Source organism: Malurus melanocephalus, unplaced genomic scaffold (assembly GCF_030028575.1).
Source record: "Malurus melanocephalus ecotype Western Australia unplaced genomic scaffold, MMel_1.1 scaffold_609, whole genome shotgun sequence".
Taxonomy (NCBI): Eukaryota; Metazoa; Chordata; class Aves; order Passeriformes; family Maluridae; genus Malurus; species Malurus melanocephalus.
The window spans coordinates 53,656-78,785 of record NW_026623841.1 but is presented as its reverse complement, the minus strand read 5'-3'; the positions used below and the strand labels follow the sequence as shown (position 1 = coordinate 78,785).

Genomic DNA, 25,130 nt, shown 5'->3' with positions numbered 1-25,130 from the left:
GGGTCAGGTCACTCATCACAGTGACCCCTCAGATTATAATGAATTAAGGGAGAWTGCTTTAGAATCGAGATGAGCTTCATCATCTGAAGTTCTGCTGACTGATAAAATGTCTGTAGTTGGTTTAATTTTGGGCAGTATTGGAACATTCAAACCTGACTCGAACTGCACCATGGCTGGTTGGCACAGACAGCACGTGCCAGGTCTGGGCAGCCCTGGCTGGACCTGTYAGGGGCTGAGTCTGCAGTTCAGACCAGGGGACCTTCTTGCTCCATCGACTTCTTTGGGTTCCAAGCTGGGGACAGGGGACTGTGTTGGGTAATATGCACATTTAGAACATTCACAGAGCATATTTCCTATKATAATCCCATGATATTCCTATGACATGCCTATGATAATGACAAATGTGAAAATATTGTCAGAAATACTTACACAGATATTAATTTGAATTTGTGCACCCTRACTGCAGCCTGCAACATTTTTCTGTTTAACAAATGGATTTTGAATTGTGGTCAGTTAAAAACAGATTTGTGATCCACAGGAGAGTTCATTAAGAGCCTTGGACAGTATGGTATGTAGCCATTATTCTCCTTTTCTAAATTACTTTGTCCCCTCACAATAACTTTACCAAATGAGCCACTTGAGAGTATATTTTGAGGATGTTTTCAGTTTAATTATCACTGTTGAAAGACATATCTCCATTAGTTTTGTGCATACAAGGCAAAGAAAACTTAATCACTGGCTGATACGCGTTTTATGTAAGTGCTTCTAATATCAAGCTGATTGAACTSAGGTTAGTTGTCCCTTTAGAAAGGCCAAGAGGTAAAACTTTAACACTTATTTAGGAATCATGAGGCAAAACAAATTCATTTCCACAAGCTGTGATTCCACTGTGGGATGAAGAAGGGAGATTTCATAATGAGCAGCTTCCCAGTTTGCAGCCAGGCTTTCTCCTTCCTGCTCCCATCTCCTCTGTGCCCCTGGGCTGTGTTTCCCTTCCAGCCCCATCCAGGTTCCCCCGTGCCCAGCAGCGCGGCGCTCCCCTCGCAGCACACATGAAAAGATGGATTTTCTTTGGAGGGCGGCATTGTTCCACACTTGTGTGCATTTCAGTGCCATTGTGTGGTTCTTCCCCAAGTCAAAACAGAGCTCCTCTATCCCCAARCACAAAGACCAAGCTGTTGTCGGGGGGAGGAATATCTGCAAACCGTAAATCTCCCCTCTCCTGTGTATTCTCATGCCGCTCAAGCCCGTTTAGGGAATGACCAATTAACTCCAGACTCATGGCACATTCTGATGGGCCAGATTTCTCCTGTCTAAGATGACACAGCCAAATTTCCAAATACTTTCTAGCCAAATTTCCAATACTTTCTGCTTTTCCTTGCTCTTTAATTCAGAGCTCCCAAACTGTTACTCCAGATGTTAAACAAATTAATATAATTTTTGTCTTTTTTTTTCTCTTTTTCTCATCAGCAATATTGTAAAATGTAGGGAGAATGTGTACCAAATTAAAGTCACTGTGCATCCAGTTTTATATTATTGTGAGTAAAACTGTTTAAAGATATTTGTCCTTCAATAATTATTCTACAAGCTGTACATGGCACATCACTGCATACGGAAATTTACAGGAAGCAGGAGTTTTACACATAATTTTTTTATGGTAAAAACATGCTGCAAAAGTAATAATTTGCAAAGTAACTCTAATCATTGAGGAACACATAGTTTTAACTATGATATGGTATACACTAAATCAAAACCCAATACAAACTGGGGAGGGGGGAGATTACAGTATTAAACATTAGAACGGAATTATTTAACCATTACAGGGTTGTAATAAACATCCCTACTGTATGTGGTTGCTTTTTATMTCTTSTTGTRTGGAATTTAAAAGGACTAAGAGCAGTGACTCAATGACCRATAAAAATTWGCTTTGATATTGACAARTCATAAGTTTGAAAGTAAATTATGTTAATAATTGTTTTGATACTCCATTCTGCTTGTCTGAATTRACTAAAAAWTCTATTTTGAGTTAAGTGGCAGGACTGCAAAGGAACTGTGTATTAACCCTGGTGATACATTGCTAGGATGAGGTACTGCATGGGGTTGTGTTCTTAAATAATACATACACAAGGAGTGAGATAAAACCCAAGTCCTAAAAGGTCAGTTGTCAAATTTTACAGCATCTTTTTTGATGCCTGTTTCCCTTCTCAAAAAAATTCTGTTTGAGCAGTCTTAGGTGGGAGTTTTGCCTGGGAAGGATCAGTGCACACAAGGCAGGCCTGTCTCCTCTCCTTGTAGCACYTGCTGCTACCCAGGGAGTCAGTGACACATTTCCTTTACTGATGCCTCCTGAGCTGGGGAGATCCTGCAGTCTTCGAGGAGGAAAGAATCTGATCTGTCCCAGATAATGTGCAACATCATCAATTACACTGGGCCATGTTTCTTACCCAGTGAAAAACAATGTTAAAATTAGATTCTTCTTTTTATTAGTCACAAACGAGTTAAGCAGGAGGAATAGAATGATTCAAAATATTTACCACTTGAGTGCCTGAAAAAATTAGTGGTGATTACAAAGAAATACCACGAAGGGAATGTAAAATGGCTGAGTTGGGCTCTGAAAAACATGTGAGCATTCTTTAAATTTGCTTCTTCAAACCTGTCGGAATGTTTYTCTGGATTTTTGAGCTCTGGCCTTTTGGGGGGAAAGAATAATGTAAATGCCAAAAAGAGTTGGACAAAAAGTAAGCTCTGTATCCTATCTATGAGAATCAGACGATGTGTGTCATGCTAGTTATTACAGTCCCAGTCTACAGTCGCCCACTGATGGAAATCAGATCTGACAGTAGCACAATGCAGAGGTTTAACTGACAGCACACACAGCACATTTGCGAGTCATAACGCCACAGTTTAATGACTGACGCATGTGGGAAGCTAATTCGGATTTTTTTTTCTTGAATGGGATAAATGAGCATCCAGTTAATACCAATCATGAATTCAAGCCATGTGACAAAATTGATGCTACATACCCTGTTCTTGTTTTGCATATTCTGCAAATTGAGCCACAGGAAAAGAGCCAGTTTGTACACACATCCGGAGAGAAAGTTCATTCTGCTTTYAGACACATCCACCAATTGCAGCTGAATGCATCCAGCTTGCTGCTGTTGTGTTCACAAACTAATTACCCCTTCTCTGTTAAATAGCCTAAGAATTACAAATTGTATGCCTGTTTTGAGAAAAAGTACAGGTTGAACAAGCAGACATAGTATAAATAAAATATTTATATAAAAATAGTCTCTTACAAAATATACTCTCTTATCCTATGGTTGATTTTTCCAAAAGATGGAATTTTGTCTGGATTTTCTTATTTTTAGACATATTCCAAACAGGATTTCACTAATGCTTCTTTCTTTAATTGAAGGAAAAAAAAAGAAAAAAAAAACAACACAAAAACTGGTAAAGGTTTGTAACCCCTACCACTCGACTTTTGTTCTAGACAACTAGCAGCAAACAGGAGGAAACAAACAAACAAAAACCCCAAAATACAGTGTGTTTGTATATGTACATATATATAAAGATGCCAGCTTTTGTCCTTAAACATCCAGTACTGTAGAACATATCCTGCAAGTCCAACTAATAGAAATATCCTAGTCAAGAATAATATATACAGCTCCAGTTTTTCCTTGCTGATCCTCCAAAATTATTCCACAAAGAAAGCCAGCTATCTACTTTAATTGCAGAATAGTTCAAAACAGGTGGGTCAAGTTCTTTTTTTAATTAAATAAATTAATATTAGTTTTATCTGAATAAATTGTTAAATATTGCTATTATTACRCCCAAGTGTCCCAAATCCCTGTGCTAAAATCTGCAGCACACACACACACAAGAAAGGCAGATAAAGCAGTGTCTACAGAAACCTTCCACAGTTCTTCTTGATGCAGCAATTGCTGTGAAGTGGAAAGATGGGCGAGACCAGCAGAAGCTTTTCACAAGTGTAAAAGCCTAAACCTGTGTCATCCACATGTTCACAGGGGCAGTGAGRGAGGCTCTGTCCATCCCATCCCGTGCAAAGCCTTTTGTCAGGGATTTCTGCCCTAGCCCTCCCTGCTCCTTGTGCACACGAGTGCTTGATTGACCATCCTTTTCCCAAACCAAGAGTTCGTTGCCATGCTCAGAGATTCCCCCTGGCCCGTGTCTCTCCACAAGCAGTCAGTGCTCCTTGCTTCCGAGGTGCAGGCTCAACAAGATGATCCTTTTCTCTCTCTTTTGCATGTCTGGTGGCCCAGGGTGGGGTTTGTTTGTTTTTGCTCCTTGGCCGACTTTAGAAGGGTCTGAAATGTGTATCCACACAAGCAACGAAAAACGTGAGAAGCAGAGAGAGGGCTCCATTCACCAGCTTTTCTCCGGGGAGAGCAGGACTGGCCCACAGCCTCCTGCTCAGGTCCRTCGAGTGCATGTGCAAATGTACCCCAGGGCGGGCAGGAGCAGGGGCAGCGCTCACTTGCAGGTGTACACCTCTGTCCTCTCGCTGCACGTGTTGCACTTCACGTAGCAGCACCAGTGGAACTTGCAGTTGCACTGCCACACCCTCGAGTACTGGTGCGTGTTGTAGCCGCGGCCGCAGCACATCAGGTCACAGCCATTGGACTGCTGCGCTGTCTTGTTGCACATCCTGCCCTGTGTGCCCACGCTGCCCGTCACCGGGTCCTCCTCGCAGTAGTTGGGGGATTTCTCTATGTACACCAGGTCCGTATCCATGGGTTTGCGGTAGGAAAGGGGCTTCTTGATTTTGAGGAAGGTGGGGCGCTTGTTGCGGCTGGCCCGGACGGGCTCCACCTGCACGGCCTCGTTGTACTTGTCCTTGAGGATGTAGCCCAGCTCACGGAACTTGGGCAGCGTTGTCCAGCAGGTTTTAGTGGTGCAGGAGCCCGAGACCCCGTGGCACTTGCACTCCAGCTTCATGTTCTCCTCCAGGATCTGTGGGTAAAGGAACAAAGAAGGTGCATTAACACAAGCGAGGCTCCCTCAGAACAGCAAGGCAGTGTGATGGGCAGGGGTGACACTCAGGGATGGGTTTGTTCTCCAGCAGCAGCTGCCACCAGGCACGGGCCACGCTGCTGTCCCCGGCAGCAAACACTCATCAGCATCAACCAGCTCTGCCTGTGCAGCTGATTCCCCTTCTACACTGTCAGCTAAACAGGGAAGATAATTCTGCCCAACTTCACAGCCAAAGGTAGAATGGGACCCTCCTCAGTCACAGATTTCCTTCAACACAATTGCCCAGCACTTCTTGTTTGTGTGGTATTGCAGTGTTTGGCACAGGACAGTGACATTAGGGACTGGCAGAAAACCACACCTGTAGCTGGAATGCTCCATGCAGAATGTGTGCAGAGTTCAACAATGGGCCACAACTTGGCATTTGTGAACAGAGGTTCAAAGATAAACTGCATCTCAGGCCTGGCACCTGAAAATTACCTAAGCTGSAGCAAGAAGATAAACTTTATCAATGGTTATCCCCCTGTAACCCCACATTAATCAGCAGCATAGAACAGATGATTATTYAGTCATACAGGCATCATCTCTTCTAAATGTTACAACTTAATGCTCAGTTTGGAAACCTAAGCATTATTTTTCGTATACCCCAGTCAAGTACACTTCTGGAAGGTTTGAAGTGATTTGCCTCCTGTCACATGGAGCACACAAACACCACAGGTACTTTGCAAAAAAAAAACCAAAAAAAAAAAACCAAAAAAAAAAAAACCAAAACCAAAAAAAACCCCCAAAACTGGTCTGTCTTAGAGCTTAAAGGATGAAAGTAAAGATGAGGAATCGGTTTCATGTTTTGTCATCAATTCGTGTTAAAAAATTTCTACCTCTTTACTACTAAAAAGCATCTCAAACTCCTCAACACCATGGTTTGCTCCAACCTGTCTCATGTTCTCTTCTTTGGAGAGGTTTCTCATGCCTGAGCTGTTACTACTTTCCTTTTGAAGAGAACAAGCTTCAACTTCCCTTCCACCTTCACATCCCTTTAAATTCTATCCCTGCATCTTCTGCTGCTGTTTACCAGCCCAGTCTTTGCCAAATGAGGCTGGAGGCCAGCTCAGTCCCTGCTCCATGCACCAAGCCCTGCAGCTGACCCCACGCAGCAGTGACATTGGGATAACACAAACCCACACATCTAATTCCAGCAATTAACATCCCACTGGCCTTTACTTGAAAGAGACCATAATAATTTTGATGATGAAATTCTGCCTACCCTGGCAGAGACCAGCAGTGGAAAGCCCAGCCAGAGGGATTATCAGGGTTCAGGGAGTGGCCACATCATTTTTCCCCTGAGAAAACCCAGCTGATCCATGCAGCTCCACACCTGGGCAGCCAGGAAGGCTGGAGGGAGGTTAGTGATATGGAAATTGGAATTAACCCTTTGTCACAGCCTCTCCTTTCAGTTTTGGGTGTTTGTAACCAGCAGACACTGTCACTGCCCATTTTCAGCAGAAAACAGCAGCCTGCACTGAGGGAGTCAAGCCCAAGACCAAGGCTAGAYGTGTGTGGGGACCTTGAACCCAAAACCTCAGTGTGAACTGGGGGTGGAAAGGAGAGAGAACACCCCAGGCCATGAGCAGGACACTGCCACACTCAGCTCCAGCCCTGCTTGGTGGCCTTAAACCCAGAAATTCAAAGACCCCACATAGCAGCTGATTATTCTCACCCCTCTTGGTCTCGAGGCTGCTCCCCAGTCACCTTGGCATGGTAACTGCTATTGTCTGACCTTAGGRTAGTTTGGAGCTGCCTCTCTTCACTCCCTGCCCTTCCTCTGCCCATTCTCCATGAAYGGGCAGGGATTCAAGGCATTAAAATGACAGGCTGGGAGAGCTGGGGCTCTTCACTCTGGAGAAGAGAAGGCTCCAGGGAGAKCYYAGAGCWSYYTTTCAATACMCACAGGGGGCYCACAAGAAGGCTGGGAGGGGAGAGGATATTTACAGGGGCAGGTAGTGATAGGACAAGGAGGAATGACTTTACACTGAAAGAGTGCACGTTTGGGTTGGATACTGGGAAGAAATCCKTCCCTGGGAGGATGGCCAGGTCCYGGCACAGGGTGCCCAGAGCAGCTGTGGCTGCCCCTGGGTCTCTGTCAGKGTCCAAGGCCAGGCTGGGTYAGGCTCTGATYTAGAGGAAGATGTCCCTGCCCATGGAATGAGGGTTGGAACCAGATGAACCCAAAGAACTCTTCCTATGCAAATCATTCTYTGGTTGTGTCATTGTCTGATCCTATGAAACAGCTTTATTTCAGTCAATGAGCAAATTGTCAGCACATGTGGTGTGAGGACAGGATCCCAGAGGAGGCTTGGACACAAGTGAGCTCTTCATGTGCTGGTCACGGTTTGTGCTACTGCCTTTAAATCAGTGTCTCATGCAAACAATCCAGTGACTGCCCTAAAACTCACATGTGAGAAACTTCCATAGTCAGATCTGCACCTTAACTTCTGCTCAAGCCTTGGCTTTATCTTGTTATTGTGAGTTTTTCTCTCAGTCACTGCATACTTCTTTTATTGCTCACTCATTCATAAGACAGGACACTTCCAAGATAGATGAGGAGATGGAAAAGGACTTTGAGCACAGAAACCGGAAAAATAAAATAAATTCCTTTAGCCTCATTTGTACCTTTTTAAAAGCTCTTTGTTTTAAAAATTGAAACTAGCCAGGGATACATTTCTCTRCCCTAATTCAATCACTGCTCTTGTAGAAGTGGCTGCCCTTACATCCTGGTACCATGTTCAAACTTGCAGCAAAGCGTTTCCAACCTGACATGAGGATCCGCCAAATTGGCCTGAAAATTAACACAAAACACACCATGTGTCATCTACCCGGGCAGGGCTTTTTCCTTAWGTGTAGTTAAGCAGCCTAAATTGCCTTTTGGTTTATTTCATTACCATCTGATTTGCAGCCACAAATGATGAGCAGCTCCTCCGGCCGGAGTGGAGCAGCGTCTGAGGCTCCTGCCCTGGTTACCCMGTGCCCAGCACAGCCCAACTCACACCCTGGCCTGCTCTCAGGATAGAMAGCTCTAGCTTTGCCTGAACAGGAGAAGTTTGAGCAATACCAGTTGAGCCCCAGGGCCAGGGGTCCTTCCTAGAGGTCCAAAAACAMCTGGAGAGGGAYGGAAAGGAGCAGAGGGAGGAGAAAGTTCCATCATTGTTCTCTTTTACATTAATTGGTTTTGCATTYTCCTAGGGTTTGCTGGCCACCTCTCCTTTTCTCTCTGCACTTGTCAGGGGTGCCAGAGGTTCCAATACTCTGTGCTGGAATCTCTCTGACACATCTGCCTCRTTCAGGTCCCCTGCACTCTGCAGCTGCAGATCTTTCCCCTCCAGATCTGCCTCCTCTGACCCACTCTCTCAACCCCTTCTGYTGGTCCTGCTCCTGCACACAAATCCATCCTCCTCCCTGGGCTTTCAGGGTTCTGCAAGTTCAGCAAGAGATGAATTGACTCCACCACAGTCTTTAGAAAACAGGCTACGTGGAACTTGAACCGTCTGTCCTCAGCAAAAGCAAAAGCCTACAATGGTGGTTTGATAGTTTCACTGCACTCTGATAGCAGGTGCTYGGAGTACTTGTTTGACATTAAAATATGTGGATGGTGGTATTTTAATACTATAATATTATTGCAGTATCCTCTRATTAATCAGTGCCTGCACAAATTCRAGATGAAAGTTGCAAAGAGAAGGAAGAAAATAAAATAGGGGATTCTGTGCGAGTCTTTTCCTTGGTTGCCAATGAGCCAAAAGCAGCATTCTCCCCTTAAAAACTTGCTCTGTGTCAAAAACAGAAAGAGTTCTTCCCCTTTTATATYAGGATTTGTTTCTTTGAAGGAATTATCCAGCAGCTCATTCTTTTTACATTAGATTAAAAGTTTTAGTATGTTTCAGATTGACTTTTCCTAAAATGTAAGAGCCTGAAGGGCACAGAATCTAAATGCCAGATCCCCTGTTTCTTACCAAATGACCATATCCAGCTCCATCAGCCATGGGAAGTAAATCTGTATGCACCAGTGAGTGCTCTGAACTGGATTAAATGCAGACAAAGAGCCACAGTTCTTTTAGCTTTGTCCACTTTTTCTTTGAGCTCCTACTGCAAACTGTCAGTACTTGTTTCTGCCTCTCTCTCCCTCTGCCATTTGCCTCTGGGAAATAGTTTGTGTGGAGAGAGCTGGCGCTGGCTCTCCCTGCTGATGTTATCTGCAGATGCAGCACCTTTGGGTAGCGCCACCAGGAGCAGAACAGGTTTGCTCTGCCCCTCTGCTYTTGTGGGGAATGTGTGGGGTTGGCCATGTGAGAGCTGCGTGTTCCTGGAGCCTGCCTGGGGCTGGCTCAGGGCTCCTGCCTTCAGGGACACCAGCAGAAAGGGCTGGTGGCACAGGAGAGGCTTTGGGTCACCAGGGTGGGAGCTGTGTCCTGCAGGAGGTAGGATGAGTGTCCCACCCTGCTGTGGCACAGGGAGAGCTGTTCTGTGCCTGGAGGGCTCAGAAACTCTGCTCACAGCCATGCAGGGCTTTGCTCAGCTCAGAGTCTGTCACCYGAGGGACTCAGGGCTGTGTCCTGGGTTCCCAGCACCCAAATCAGCTGAGATCCCAAAACCCCACATATCCACCCCTTGGGGTCTGGGACTGCCCAGTCCTGCCTCAGTCCCCACAGCTCTGCAGCCCTCGATGCCAAAGCTGAGCTGAAGGACCTGCATCTCAAATCTGGAAACCATCCCACCTCCAGATCATCCCGCTTCCGACAGGATCCCATGGGAATGGCATCAGAGCAGGGCCAGCCCYGCAGAGCCTGGGGCCACATGACCAAAATAACCCAGCTCCAGGGCAGCCCAGGGAACAGAGACACCACTGACACTGACTCCTGCCCCACCAAAGCTGTCCTCCTGCCTCATTTGTTCTGACATCAGATCACCTGGGCCAGGAAATCCCTGTCTCCTGCAAATGTCTGTACACACACCTCTGCTAAAGGTCAAGGAGAGCACAACTATCGGCAAAAAAGGTGAGGTTTTCACTCCACAGGAGAACACAGCAGAGCTTGAAGAGACATGACTGCATCTGTGATCTAGGGAGGTCAGTGTACAGCTGCCCTTTTCAGCTGGTGGAAGCTGAGGATTTGTGATTTATGTYATCACAGAGGCAATTGTAGCTCCTCAAATAAGACAAAGCTCCTCAAACTTTGGGAATAATGTTGAGATACATTTCATTTTTTATTGAAAATGATTCATTGAATAAAAAGGATGTTTTAAGCTAATAGAATAAAGCCATGTCTTGGTTAGTCCTTCAAAAACATAACTTGGGAGCCAAATCATGTGTAGAACAACTGGCAGAGGTGTAGAGTGCGACCAGGCACTGAAAAGGGCACTAAGTGGATGTGTGACACTGACTGGACAGACAGCAAAATGTCTCTTAAAGTCACTAGGAAATGTCTCTGCCACCTGTTTTATCCAAGAGTGAAATTAATCTCAAAAGGATGCTGCTGTTTCAGTAATTTGCTTTCAGTAATTTGCGGTACTGTTCTAACACCAAAACTCTGAAATTTAAGGACAGCACAAGAAGCACTTGGGTGCTTTTCAATAGGAAAAAAAGGAAGAGGAGAGAGCATAAAAAAGGAAACTCTCTTGTCAGAGACAAATCCTATGAAGCCTTYAAGAAATGTGAGAAACAGCATTATAAAAAACTTTGAAATGCAAGTTTAAAATTAGCAAAGGCATACTTAAACAAAAAGGATGGAAAATATTCCCATCAGAGGATGGCCACTAACTATAGTCACAGAGCTGCTGTCACATATGTTCTGTGGAAGCACATTTTGCACTGACATCCTCTGGCAAACTGACTGGGATGAACTTGGAAACGATTGTGTCCCACACTGAGTGACTCATTCCAGACAGTCTTTGATACCTCACTCGAGCACATTATGAAGATCTTATTAAGCACAGCCAAAAGATTTTTTTTTCTCATGTTTTTGATAAGGAAGTCTGTGCAAAAGAATATCTGAAGTCAGTATCAAACAACTTTGCTACTGAACACCACAAGCCGTGACTATCCCAGAAATCCTGCCACCCCAAGCAGGCTGAACCATTTCTCTCATGACAAGAATTTTTGTGTTTTAAATAAAAAATGAGTGGAAAATCACCACAGTATGTCACCTACATCAATCAAAGCCCCTTTGCACTTTCCTTGGAATAGGTGTCTCAGGAAAATCAGCCAACATGCTGGTCTGAGCACTGGTTATGAAGAGAGCCAAGAGTATGCTGCAAACACCACAGCTGGGTGGGATTTCCCAACAGGACCACCACCTACCTTCACTGAGGGATATCCTCTTTTAAAGAGCAGAAACTCTTTTCCCAGATTTGAAGCCACGATACCCTTAAAAATGAAGACTTCAGAAATTTTATACTCTCATAARTTCAATCTTTTGTGTCTTATTTCTAACCTTTCTCTGTGCCACTAAAAGCAGGAGGTTCCTCTCATTTCTTATGTCCTTCATTGAGTTCCATATTTATTTTTGTGCTTTCTGCCTGGAACATTAGTTTACTTCATCAGCCCTTTACTTCATCTTTGTAAAAAATTGATCACATGCAGCAATTATTTTTGAAATGCAACTTCTGTTTCCACAGTACATCARACAAGTAAAGAAAAAGTACAAGTTAAACTTTCTGCATGGTCACAGTGCTCATGCACTGCTGCCAGCACATGCAAACCGAGTGAAAGGTTCTCCTCTTCCCTTGAGTAACTTGTGTTGCTTAAATCACACACCTGGTACCCTTCATCCACTAACACTGTGCAGAGGAGCAAACCAGTGAGAGCAAGGCCAGCAAAAGCTGAGAGGAATGCAGCAAAAAATATTTTCTCCTGCATATTTTTCTTATACTTCTGATAACCCCCGTGACTTGCTGTATACTAAATCAATTTATCACCACTTCTGGGTCCAAAAGCAAAAGAGCAGTAGAAAATAAATCCCTTTTATAATTGTTATTTTTGAAAAATAGCTGAACTTAGGACAGACAGGACATAACTGGTTTCAAAAGGTGAGATTTAATGAGCTGGATTTTCACATGACCTAATTAATGCTGTTCTCAAACCAGGAGGTATGGCCCTTGCCTTTTCTCAAGCTCTGTGAAYGAAAACAAGGTGTCATGATACCTCAGAACCACAGAAACATCTGGGATGGAAAAGCCCTCCCAGCCCATGGAGTCCAGGCTGTGCCCGATGCCCACCCTGTCCCCAGCCCAGAGCACTCAGTGCCACATCCAGGGTGTTCTTGGACACCTCCAGGGATGGGCACTCCAAACTTCCCTGGGCAGCCCCTGCCAATGTTTAACAACCCCTTCCATGAAGAAATACTTCCTGAGAATTCAAATTCTTCCTCAGCTTTTTGTCGCTGAGGGATCTTTCTAGGGGAGCACTTTATCTGCCCCCGTAGCTGCTCTTCGGAKGAACTTCTGCCCAAACCCTCTTGGTTTCCCAAAAGCAGCTGTGAAAATGGATCCCACACGTGTGGCTCGGGCTCCAGGCTTGCCCAGTCCTCAATAGCTCTCTCTTGAGTGCTCTGCAAATTGAACCACACTTTATGAAAGTCAAATGAGGTTCTAAAGGTTTTATTTATCAGTCTATCAGGATTATGCTTGCAGAGACAGTGGGCACGGTGTGGCAGCCCCGATGCTGAKGGCTCAGCATCAGCAGACACTGGAGAGGGGTGACAGCCCCGAAATCCCCACCGGTCAGCCCATCCTGCCAGGACTCTCCAGGTGCTGTCTGCTCCCTGTCCCCTTCCCATCACATGTGGGAACAGCTGCAGCACCCTGGGGTTCCTCTCCTCCTCACCTCTCCCCTGAACACATTCCTGTTTTCCCCAGACAGAAAGGACCTGCACTCTCGTCTCCCTTTGGCTATCAAAATGCAAATTGAAACCATTAATTCCTGAGCTGGAGCCAAAGCCTCAGGTTGAGTTTCCTGTTCTTTAGAGGGACGTGGCTGTGACAGAGTTTTCTGTGTCCTGTTCAGTGCCAAACCTCCTCACCCACCTTTCACAGGATGGGCTCTTGGAGAAGCTTTTCTCAGGTACAGATTTCCAAACTAATGCTTAGAYAAGTTTTACATCAGGAAAGACACTGGGAGAAGCATTTTTCCACTCTCTGTTGCAAGAAGCTGGGAAATGGGGGGTCCTGGCGTGGGACTTGGTGTTTTCTCAGTCACTGATGACAAAAGCTCACTATTTGAAAGGTGGCCTGGCAGTTTATTGAGGGGTTCCTGCTGTGATGGCTTCTGGGTCCAGATGCCTGCAGAACCACTTTTGTTTCTGTGGGTTTTTCTATTTAAAAGCAAGGCAAATATTTCTACAGAAAAAATTGGAAATAATTTGAAAACATAACTGTCATGGGTTTGATAAACTACTTGTTTTTGAAAAATAACTCTTGTGAGACACATTATCACCTAGATTAGACTGAATCAATGCAGTGCCAAGTAAGTGTCATCATGTAGGAAGTTTAAAGATCAGTCATAAAAAGGAACTTGGAAAAAAATAGTTCTGAAAAAAATCTGGTTTCTTTTAATGTGCTTTCACCTGTTCTTATTAAAATATAGCTGAATTGTATTGAAGACAATAAACATGTGATTATGTACTCCATTTTTAAATGAAAATGTGATTTCCTAGCCCCTACCAAAAGGGGATTTTGAGATTAAGGGAAAATTTATCTAGGATTGTTATTTGCTGCTGTCCAAGCAAAACTGACACTGTGGACATGAAGGATTTTAGCTTGTGAAATACTCAACAGTCTTGTTGTCTGGCCTACCTGGGCACTTTGCAGGATGAAGCTAAAATAGGGCTGGGAATGGAGGCAGTGGTGCAGAATTACAGATAGAGTTGTTGGTTACATTATCTAGCTCACCTTCCTATCACTACATAAGTTTTCCGCAGTGCACATCTTCCTTTCCAAAAAGATACTGGATAGAATGCTCATGCCAGAAGTGAATAAAAGATGATGATGGAGGGGTTTTGGAAATGAAGAAACAGCATGGTGTTCACTGACACTAAGAYAGTTTAGAAATAAAATGAGACAGCAATTTTTCTGCCTTTTGACATGTTACCCACACAACATTTCTTCTTAAATTATATCTACCTTCCTTACATTATGGTCACCAATTAAAAATCCCTCTAAAATACTGATACTTCCAATCAGGACTCTCTATAATAGTGATCTCTGTGGTATTTTGCTAGGTACTAAAAATGTCACGAATGTCCATTTTTAAAAACATTAATATAATGTTAAAAATAATTTTCCTTAATCCCTGCTTCTACCTGCGAACTCATCCCGGCGGTCAATGTATGGATCACAATAGTGAAGTCAATGAAATCTAAACTGAGCAATGTCTGCTGGCCTTGACCTCTCCAAAGTCAATACAATTCTTCCAGCATCCTGTGTCCAGAGTGTCTGGTTTAAGTTTGGATCTTGGGAGAGGGATCTTCATACTCTAAATGGGCTTCTAAATGAAGATGTCATTAAGAAGGTAATTGTGTTTATAGTTTAGCATGGTACTTCTGAAGAGACTGGAAACCTCTCCCAGATGAGAGGAACTGAATTTAATYATGCTCCTCAGTGTGGGAACACAATGAGTTAAAGTCCTGGGRTTGTTCAGGCAGGGATGTCATTGCTGCCCCTCACTTTGGGCTTTGTCATGGAGCCTGAGTCATTCCTCACATCAAACAAGGTGCAGGAAAAACAAGAAATCACACAACTGGAATTTGTCCTCGTCACAGCGGATGCACATGGAAGGGAATRATCCAGGCCTGACTCATTCCCACTGAACTTCACCTCCCCTGTGATCCTCTGCACTGGCAGGGAAGCTCCCCAGYGCAGTGGTGCTGGTGTTGTGTAGCACAGTACTGGGAACCACCAGGTAGAGCATTTTGACAAACGCTTGAGGTGTCGAGAGAAAAGTTTCCAAAAAATGATGGAACCAAGAGAACAGCTTTGCTTGCTCCAGGCAACTAATCAGGAAACACCTCTTGTGCTAAACYAATAAAGCCAGGTACTGGCAGGAGTATGAGCTGCAGAATATTATCACTTCATATTGCTTCCAAACATCTCTGTCCAATAGCCACACACAGTTAATTATGGGTTCATTTAGTTGCATACCAAACTGTGAGAGTTAACCCTTAGGTATTTAGCAGATAATACTGCACAGGATGTTGTCTCTCATGGTGAAAAGTATCTATAAATTTTAGTTCTCCAAGCCAGTAGCTTTAATAAACAAAGGATGTTTTTCCTTTCTATCAAGCTTTTCAGGTAATTTCAAAGTATTTCTACATCAATTTTCCACTACTACCTTTATAAAAACACAGTAGTTCTTAGATTAACTTCTTCATGAACACCCTTGGTCAAGGAAGAAGTATGAGGTATGTTCATACCTGATTCACATATTTACATGTAATTCTAACCCTGGTCATAGCCCTGTAAATAACCCTGGAGAAGCACCCATGGCCTGCTTTGCCCACCCACCCTTTTTTGAGCTGGGGAGAGCCTCTGACCCACCTCACACCCACTGCCATCCCCTCCCCACTCCCAGYGCCACTGTTTTCCAGGGATAACCTGACCTGAGCTGTGGCAGAGGCTCCAAGCCCCTTGCCAAGGGTGGTTGTACCCTGGCTGGGATCTCACCAGCCTGGCACACCAAGCAACAGCTGCTCAGGGAAGTGAGAGCTGTTCTTTTCAGTTTAAGAAAAATTCCTCATTACTCCTCCAGTTAATCACCATGCAATTATGTTAATTACTGTAAGGCAGAAGCTGAATCACAATGACACAGTGTGTATTGTGAACAGACTTCCACACATTTTGTGTTTACAATTCAAAATACTCATGTTATCATAAAGTAACATGATTTTGGTGTTAATTGTAATATTCTTGAGAGAATAATTATTCTGTGAAGATGACTTCCCAACTAAGTTTAATACATCAGTGTTTCCCTCTCCAGCTGCAGTCRGGACAATAGGTCCACCCTTCCATGTTTTCAAACAGCCCCCACTAATCAGGGATAAGATCCTACCAGCAGAGCCTCTCTCTGCAGCCCTGCAGCTGCCAAGAGCAGCACGCCCGGACCCACGCCAAGAATTTTAAAAAGCATCTTCTGGCCTGTTCTCAATGAAAATTTGCTCCTACGCAGAAGAACATGGAATTTCCTAAATGTATGTGTAWTGCCTAAGCACAGGCTGCCCAGAGTTGTGGCTGCCCCTGGATCTCTGAAGTGTCCAAGGCCAGGCTGGACAGGGCTTGGAGCAACCTGGAACAGAGGAAGGTGTCCCTKCCCATGGCAGAGGGTGSAGTGGGTGATTTAAGGTTAAGGTCCTCTCCAATCTCACCCACCCTGTGATTCCATGATTCCATAATTTTAAGCAATAGTTGAAGTTTCTGTCTTACAAAACAATCACATATTAACAGAATTCCCTTTTGAGGTTCCCTGCATTGCTGATGTGGTTTCCCTCAGCTGGCTCACCCTCACCCCTTACAGTTCTGCTGCTTTTTCTCAACAGATCTCCCTGTTCACCAATTGTACACGAGTCCAGCAGCAGTAGCAATGCCATTAATAGCTCCTCTTTATAAGCCATGCATGAGTGAGTCTCCGTTTTGACATGGATATTTCAACCAAGGGTTAACCAACCGCTCCAGAAAGCCACAGAATGCTGTACCAGAAACACCAGATTCACCAGCACACAAACCCATCAAATAAAGAAACCTTGCATGTCTGTAGTGCACCTTTAGTGTATTAATCTGATATCAATTTTATAAATCCCTCATTAAGGGGTACCTTAATATAATGCAGAAGTCTGATGGACCAAATTAAACAAATATCTTAATGCCAAGGCATTCTTYAGCATAGTTATTTAAATCTACCATCTTCTAGAAAATATTTTCGGACTTTCACTGCCCCTGTCAGTCTAAACTTGCTCTGAGTACAGCAAGGCAGACTTCTCAGGTTAATTCCCTGGGAAAGCAAAGCCTGAGTACTCACTTGGTKTTTGGTTCCCTTCTGCCTTCTCATTTCACACTGGAAATTTCAAAGTAATTCTAACTAACTATAACAAAGTGTGGACATTTTGAAGAAACTTCTGTGAAGTCTCAATCCAAGAGTTTTGCAGACAAATTCTTGACTGGTTATTGAGCTTCTTTATTTACAGGCTATTGTGCCCTCTCAATAGTTAATTGTTGTACGACTGCAATTTACGCACCAAAAGATAACAGAATGTGCTGTGGCTCCATGAACGTGTCCTGGGGGAGCAGGAGGATGCTGGCTGTCCCCTCGCTGTGTGTGGGCTCATATTTGGGAGCAGATTTGGAAGGCTTCAGGCCAGGCTGGCTCMCTCAGAGCAGGCCACCAGCCCACTCCCAGGGGACCTGGGCTGCAGCACCAGCATGGACACAGCCTCAGATCTGGGCTGGAATCCATGCCATGGCATTCCTGCTGCCTGGCCCAGGGGACACCCTTTAGGTGCAGCTCACTTTTAAGTACCAGAAGGCTCAGGCTGGTTTCAATAACCAGTAGTAATTCAAATTAAACCCAGTGCCYGTTGGCACTAACTGGGCATGGGAGCCAAGCATCCTCTCTGCAATTCCCTGAAACCTTTCTATCATTTCATAGCTTAGCTCTGCATCCTCCCACTACCCACAGGCCTTGTCCGTGTCCTTGGACTAAAAGGTTGTTCTTCATTCATTGATTTTTTAATTGTTTACTTCAAAATACCTGGAAACTCTTTCCATTAAAGCAAAAGCCTGTTCCATTTGTACAGCACACAATTATTGCTCTTGGTGAGTGTTCAGGGCTTCATGACTTCGGAGTTTTCTGCCACCACGTGTTGATGAAGGGGTTGAACCAAACCTTGGTTGAACTTTACCCAAARCTCTGCTCTGTTACAGGCTCAGCTCAGGTAACTGAGTCCATGTTACTGACTCATCATTGCAAGGCTCTGGAAATATTCCTGGAGACACTTTCAGCTCYGGCTCCAGAGATCTAGGCTGTGATTGCAGAGGATTCCAGAGAGATCTGCCAGRAGATGCTTTTACTGACTCTGTSTGGTCACAGTGAGGCTCAAGCCCTGTGTGTAAATCTTCTCCCAAGGTTTCTTTTTCTGCCTGGTTTAAGTCTAGGCAAAATATTGCATCAGGACAGCTCTTAGGACACTCTACACAGGCACATCTCTGCACCTAGCACCAGATTTTCCAGGTGTTGTGTGACATTTTAGCAGCAGAGACAAATTTTTACCCATTAATATGATTTTTATCCATTAATGACACAGCATGGAGCAGAGATCCTGCCCCACATCTGRGACAGAGGTTTAATTTGTCAGAGATGTGACAAATGAGGCTGCTCAGTGTGAAATCTCCACCACAATTTGGTGTAAACTGTGCATAAACATGGCCTTTTGTGCATTTAGAAAGTTCCTGGTGAGCTGGCCAAACCATCAGTTTCCTGCTAACTTGACCAATACCAGTCTTCCGCTGAGTTTTGCTRAAGTGTGGATATGGAAATGTCTATYGWTGGCAYGGGATCAGTCTTGGGTTTSGAAACCTAAATTTGTAGYGGGACAAATGTMATCTGGAAGAAGCAGAACAGTTCTCAGCWGCTGTTTCTGAAATTTTTTTCAACAACTTGGGCCAAAATTTAGATATGAATCTCAAAAATCTTCAAAAATTCTAATTCAATTTCTCAACAAAACATCAAAAAGACAGGTTAATCAAAACCATGCCAGGCAAGACAGCCAAGCTCCCAGGTCACAGTGAAGGTTAACAGGTGCTGTGTTTTCTTTCTTGCAGCTTTTCACAGACTCTCAGAATGCTTGGAAGAGACCTGMAAGTTCATCTCATTCCAACCCCTCAGGTTTTTTGTTCCATGACCAGGGTAAGTTTTACAACACCCAAGCACAGCACAAAGCTGCTGTGGGCTGATTGTGCTCTGTGAAAGCTGCATTTGCTACAAATCAGTGTYTTTAGGCTTTTGTTCTGCAACAGGAGAGACACCAAAGGCTCTACCAAGGCTCCAAAGATGCTGAAAACCCTGGAAGAACTGAATAACCTACACAGCACCTATTTGAGTCTGGCTGGTGCTCCCCTCTGAGCACTGAATGCCAGGAGTGTGCCCATGGGAAGTGTTGTTAATTGCCCAAAGAGAAAGGTCAGATTGAACCAGAAATTGTCCATAGACCTGTGACCCAGCCAGCAGCTTTGCTGAACMAATTAATCCTCAGAGCAAACATTTGATTATTGCCATTATCAAGGGTGCACAATATTAAATGTAGAATTTGAGTTCTTTGTTATTTATGAAGAGAGCCTGGCCCTGAGTCTCAGCTCTCTTTGTCAGCAGCATGACAGCCTGTCAGCTCCAGCAATCACAAACATGAAATGCATGTTTTGCTCACAACACCAGAATCCTCTAAAACTGCAACTGCAGGTAAGCGATAGCATTTATCATCCCYTAATCTCCAGCATAAATCAGGAATTCAGTTTTCAACCACATGAGATACAGGAGGGAGCTGAAAGCCAAAATACAAGTAGGACCATGTATCACCATTTCTGATTAGCTGAAAGTGGAGGACAAGTGGAATGAAAATTCATTCTTGTGGATTACAGTTCTTGTGCAGTCCAATTCCCTCTCATAATTCAGACCAACATTTATGCTCCCTTTATCTTTACTCTGGGCTGTTGAGAAGATGCAGAGCTTGTCTGTCAAGCTTGGACTTGTTTTAAGACCATTATCTAAAAAAGTAGGAAAGCCATAAATAGYACTTTGATCCTTTCAAGCACAAACAAAATGCTGCTGGAGTGCAAGGGATGTGTATTTCTTTTCACACTTAGGGAATTGCCCAACAGAGMCTGGGTTGTGCTCCTCAAACACAGAGCTGGATGGGATTTTGGGATTTTTGGAAGCCCTCAGCTGTGTCCCATGGTCCCACCAGCCTCAATGGGAGCTTTCCCATTCAATGAGCTGGACTGGTTCCAAACCCAGGGCTTGGCCTTTCTGGGAATTCTCTGACCCCCGGCCAATGCACAGTGACCAAGTTGCCAGGAAAGACTKTGAGGCCTTTCAGGCTCCTTTTTGAGCTGCACTGGAGTCCAGCTAGGGTGGAGAGAAGGCAGAAACTCAGCACTGGGTTTACCYTGGATCACTGTAAGTGGCTCCAGGTCTCTGGGTGGACACTCCTCTTTGCCTTCAYAGTCACTWCAGAGGSATTTACCAGGAGATGCTTTTACTGACCCTGTCTGGTCACAGTGAGCTCAAGCCCTGCGTGTAAACCTTCTCCCAAACCTTCTGTCTGCCTAGTTTAAGTCTAGACAAAACATTGCATCAGGACAGCTCTCAGGCCACTCTACACAGGCACATCTCTGCACCTAGCACCAGATTTTCCAGGTGTTGTGTGACATTTTAGCAGTGGAGCCCATTTTCTATCCATTAATACCACTTTGAGAGTGGAAGTGCTGTGTGTTGTTTTGGCTGGGGATGGTTTGCAGGGTGTTCTGGGCATGGCTGGCTCCATCCCAGCGGTGCCACTGCCAGGCTGCAGTGATCCATCCAGCTCACCTGTCAGAGCTGTGACAGTGACAGTGGGGTCTGTCAGAATTGACACTGCCACTATGGACATGGGGGACCCTCTGCCCACAGCTGAGCTGCCCATCTGCCCACAGGAATGGCTACAGAGAGGGTCTTTTCCTGGTCTCTCGCCTGAGCAAGGACTGAGAAAGGGCTCAGCAGCTCTGTGCCCCAGCTGGGCACGGGACCCAGGGAGGGAGGACATAAGGGCAGCTGGGTGTCAGTGAACAAGCTCTGTGGGCATCACAGCTAATCCTGTGCCTGCTGATCACCTCAGGGACTTGAGGAAAGTTATTCTTGAAAAAAACATTTCCAGCTCCAAGCTGCTGTGAATCAGGGCTGTGCCACAGCTGTGTTCCTTTCACAGGGGGCTGTATCCACCAGTGAAGAGTGTTCATCAGCTGAGTGTTCAAGGAGCATCCCTAACATTAAGATGTAGACATTTCTAAATAGGAAAATCAGGAACATATCTGTGCCCATGCCAGAAAAAACCAAACCAAATCAAATTAAAAAACAAAACAAGGCTGCTTTTCCTCAGACAGAGCCACCCCAGCTGGGTTGCAAACCTATGAGCTCCACTCCCCTTTTATTGCCTATGGTCGTATGCTTCAAGATTTAGCTCAGGCAGAACAGTTAAATCCCCAGAATTTCAGAAAAGTAGAAATGTTATGTTATTTGGCAGGTTTTTTTATTAGCCCTGTCTCTTTTCTAAAAGGATGCTCACAACTTTTCAAGTGGTCCATCTGCAAGAATTTGTATTCTGCTGCTGGTAGTCAGTGAACAGGGTAGGTAAAAAAAAAGGTATTTTGAGAGGGGCAGAAATAGCTGTCTCCTCTAGAGATGGTTAATTCTGGCAGTGGTGGTTACACACTAGGCAAGAAGAGGAAGATGTTCAGGAAAGTCTGGTGGCAGCAATGTCCTCCTGAGGAGACAGGAGGAGAATAAAGAGTACCTCAAGTGTGGCTGTCCAGGATGGGAGCCTGGGACTCAACCCTGAGCTGTGCAAATGTCACCTCAGCACTGCTGCAGCTTTTACAGGATAAAACACCAAACACACCAGTCTGTTGTGATCACTGCAAGATCCATCTTACAAACACCTCCTGGTGCCCACAGCTTTGCCTGCTGTTTGCAGCAGCTCTGGCAGGCACGTCCTGCACATCCCCTGCGAGCCTCACAGCTGAAGGGGAAATCTGAAATGCTACTGCTCCAGAGGAGGGAGAGGCATTGCAAAGCTAATGCACCTGCATATGCCTCCAAAGAGAAATGCTGAATAAAAATCCACCTTGATGTGCTCTTGAATTGCAAAAGCCTTCTAATGCAGCCTGTGCCCATGATTTATAACAATGACTCATAATATTGCATTATACCTAATATGATGTAACGCTGATGCAAGATGCCATTCGTGGAATTTCAATATCACAGGAAAAAAAAAAAAAGAGAGGAGAGAGCAGTCTGGTCATGTACCTTGCCATGCTGTCAGCATGAAATGTTTACAGTCAAAATGTGTAGAGCCTTTCAGTATCTACTTTGCTAATTTTTAGCAGGATAACYTGGAGAGTAACATTTTTATTTCCTGGACCATAAATACCTCTCAGACATACATTATTGTGTTACTCACAGTAATTTAATCAACTTTACATTTGAGAAGACAAATTTGCTAACAGACAATTCAGTATTGCAATTATGGCCCCTCACATGGCAGTTTGCAGGGCAAATAAGGCTTATGCCTTTAAATTAATTGAAGCTTTATCTCTCTTTTCTGACCCAGCTGCTATGAATTCTCCTCCTGTTCTCACTGTAATGCCTGCTCCTTCCTGCAGTGAATCAGCATTTCAGGAAATACTAATTCAAAGAGGAAAGACACCCTAAACTCTGTTTGTGAAGGTCAGAAATCGCTGCTGTCCAGTAGGTTTGACAAATGAGGTGAGGCTCCTCAGGCTGCTTGGGGCCAAGTTCATAGGGTGACCCCTGCTCGGAACCCAGCCCCTTCCCTTCCCTTCCCAGCAGCCTCAGGACTGAGCTGTGCCACAAAAGCAAGTCCTGCTGGTTTGTGACCCAGACAGAGAGAGAAAGAGAGCTCTGTCCTTGGTCAAGGAGGAAAGTACCTCTGGCTGCAGGACCCCTGGCACCCTGGCTGTGGTTGGTGGGGTGGCAGCAGCTGGACAGGAGCCACATCCCCCTTGCTGCTCCCGGGGGCTGCTGCTCACTGCAGCCTGGGTGTGCACAAGAGGGATCCTCCAGCCCTGCACCCCCAGAGCTGCTCAGCACAGGAACCTGGATGGTCTCCACCATTTGAAATCCTCCACATATGATGCTGCCAGTTGTCTCATTTCCAGAAAGAGCTGACAGATCACAGAATCACAGAATATCCTGAGTTGGAAGGGAGCCACYAGGATCACCCAGTTCAGCTCCTGTCCCCGCACAGACCCCCAACAACCGCACCCTGTGCATCCCTGGGAGCAATGTCCAAAGGCTCCTGGAGCTCTGGCAGCCTCAGGGCCAGACCAGGAAACATTCCCTGGATAATTGTCCCACTGCTCTGACAGAGTTGTGTGTTCAGGATGTCCTGAGACCCTTGCTGGCACAGGGAGCAGAGAGACATTGGGTGAAACAAGACTCTGAGAGGGTGGAAAGCCTCGAACTGAGATCTCCAGAAATCCTGGATCAGGCTTTTCCTGCCCATTCTCTGTCAGTCCATACCGTGCAGCCCTCCCCATGCCCAGTTTTCCCCTAAGCCCATCAGACCATTCCCACCTGCCAGGATGGGCKGGATGATTCTCCAGGGGTTCTCAAGAAGACAAGTTGATAATGATGGACCTGTGCTTTCCCAGAGTGCATCCTGAACCCCCTGGAGCAGGTGCCACGCTGCAGAGGGAGCTCTGCACAGGTGAGCACCAGGTGAGTGGCACAGCACAGCTCCACATTGCAGGACCAAAGAAGCCAAGGGGACTGACTTTTGAACAGCATAGCAGTGCCTACAGGTGAGGGTACGAAATCAATAAGAATTGATTTATTTTTGGAAGCCTGGTAGGTGCCAGTCTGTCTCCTAAGAGCATAAATATCATCAAAATATAGCCATGGGCGAGCAGAATGAGACAAGAATGTGTAGCCCAGAGGAAAGCCACCATGAATAGATTGTGTGGAGGCTGATAAGATCCACACTGCTCCAAAGAGGACAGTTCCACCTCMCAACAAGACTAGCTTTGTTGTGGAAGAGTCAGGCTGTGAGAGACCTGACTTGCCAAATACCTGTAATGGCCTCCCCTGACAATTGTCTTTAAATACTGTGATCTTTCACACAGGAGCAGAGCCTGAAAGAAACCTCTCTAGCAAAAACATCATTTATTCATTCATTCTCTACAGGACAGTGGAGTAACAAGCTTCTCCTCAGCCCTTTCTCTCCCCTGAAGATTTCAAACAGAGATTTGTTCGAACAAAGATCAGTAATTTTGCTCTGTAAGGGATGCAGGAAGAAGCACAAAAATATCTCTAGATCAGAACAGTTCCTGAGCCTGCTGGAGAAATGGCAGATGGCCAGAGATAGCACAAACCGCTGCTCTCCCAGATAACAATGTGGAGAGCTGAACCTTCCAGGCACAAGCTTTCAGGACAGCAAACTGTGCACAAGGAAGGTGAGAAACACCAGGAGCCTCATGGGGAGCCTGCTGAACACTGGGGAGGCTCCTGGAGCTGCTCTTCCCACAGCCAGCTCCAAGACCAGCRGCCCTCCTCCACCCCAGGTCCATATCTAGGTGGTAATGGAGACAAAAACCAGAACTTTTCTATTTCTCTGTATTTTTGAGCTTCGCATTGGGGAAAAATTTTCAGCCAGTAGGCAGCTCCATCTATGTTTGCAATCTAGTGTGGGCTGGTGTGTCATCCCTTGGGAATCTTTTACTGCCAGCACCCATCAAATGCAAGCAGACCTTTCAAGGAAGTAGCTTTCCCACAGAGGTGACACTACTCTGCTATTTTTTGTTTCACTGGATCTGTGCTTGTACAGCAGAGCAGGCTGTGGGCGTTGGTGTTTTACCAGGCTTCTCAGTGTGTGCCTCATGCCACCAGAAGCTAAGTCACAAAGATCTCAGATCATTTGTTTGCCAAATATTAATGCCCAGTCCTTGGGTTACTCTCAGAATTCAGGGYTCATTTTGCCAGTATGAAGTACAAGTTTTTGCAGCACAAAGCCAGACACGTACATTTGGGATACTACAGAGGATAAAATTCAAAATCTCACCTATAAAACTCCTACAGTAGCACTGCATTAAAGAAGGGTTAGGCTTTTGTTTGGGGTGGAAATGGCTTTTCTTYAGCACAATCTGCTCGGCTCCAGCATAACTGGAGATGTCTCAGCATCTATGGGTAATTACCACGACAAAAATAGCATCCACAAATTAACTGCTGCTCCCAGCTTCCTTCTCCCATTCACTTCTAAGTCACACTCACATCACGCTGAACTCAGGATTACTGAACAGGAGTGTGGATGGGAGGGGTGGAATGGAGAGCAGAGGGAGCTGGG

The 25,130-nt window shown here is 45.1% G+C and overlaps 1 protein-coding gene across 1 annotated transcript in view; it reads right to left on the bottom strand.

The window, feature by feature from the left end:
• Positions 1–373: 373 nt before the first annotated feature.
• Positions 374–25,130, bottom strand: part of WNT7A (Wnt family member 7A) — a 39,284-nt gene continuing 14,527 nt past the window's right edge. Inside the window, exon 4 of the mRNA XM_057383147.1 lies at positions 374–4,971. Coding sequence (XP_057239130.1) covers positions 4,492–4,971 — 480 coding nt within the window. The 3' untranslated portion in view covers positions 374–4,491. The remainder of the gene's footprint in view (positions 4,972–25,130) is intronic.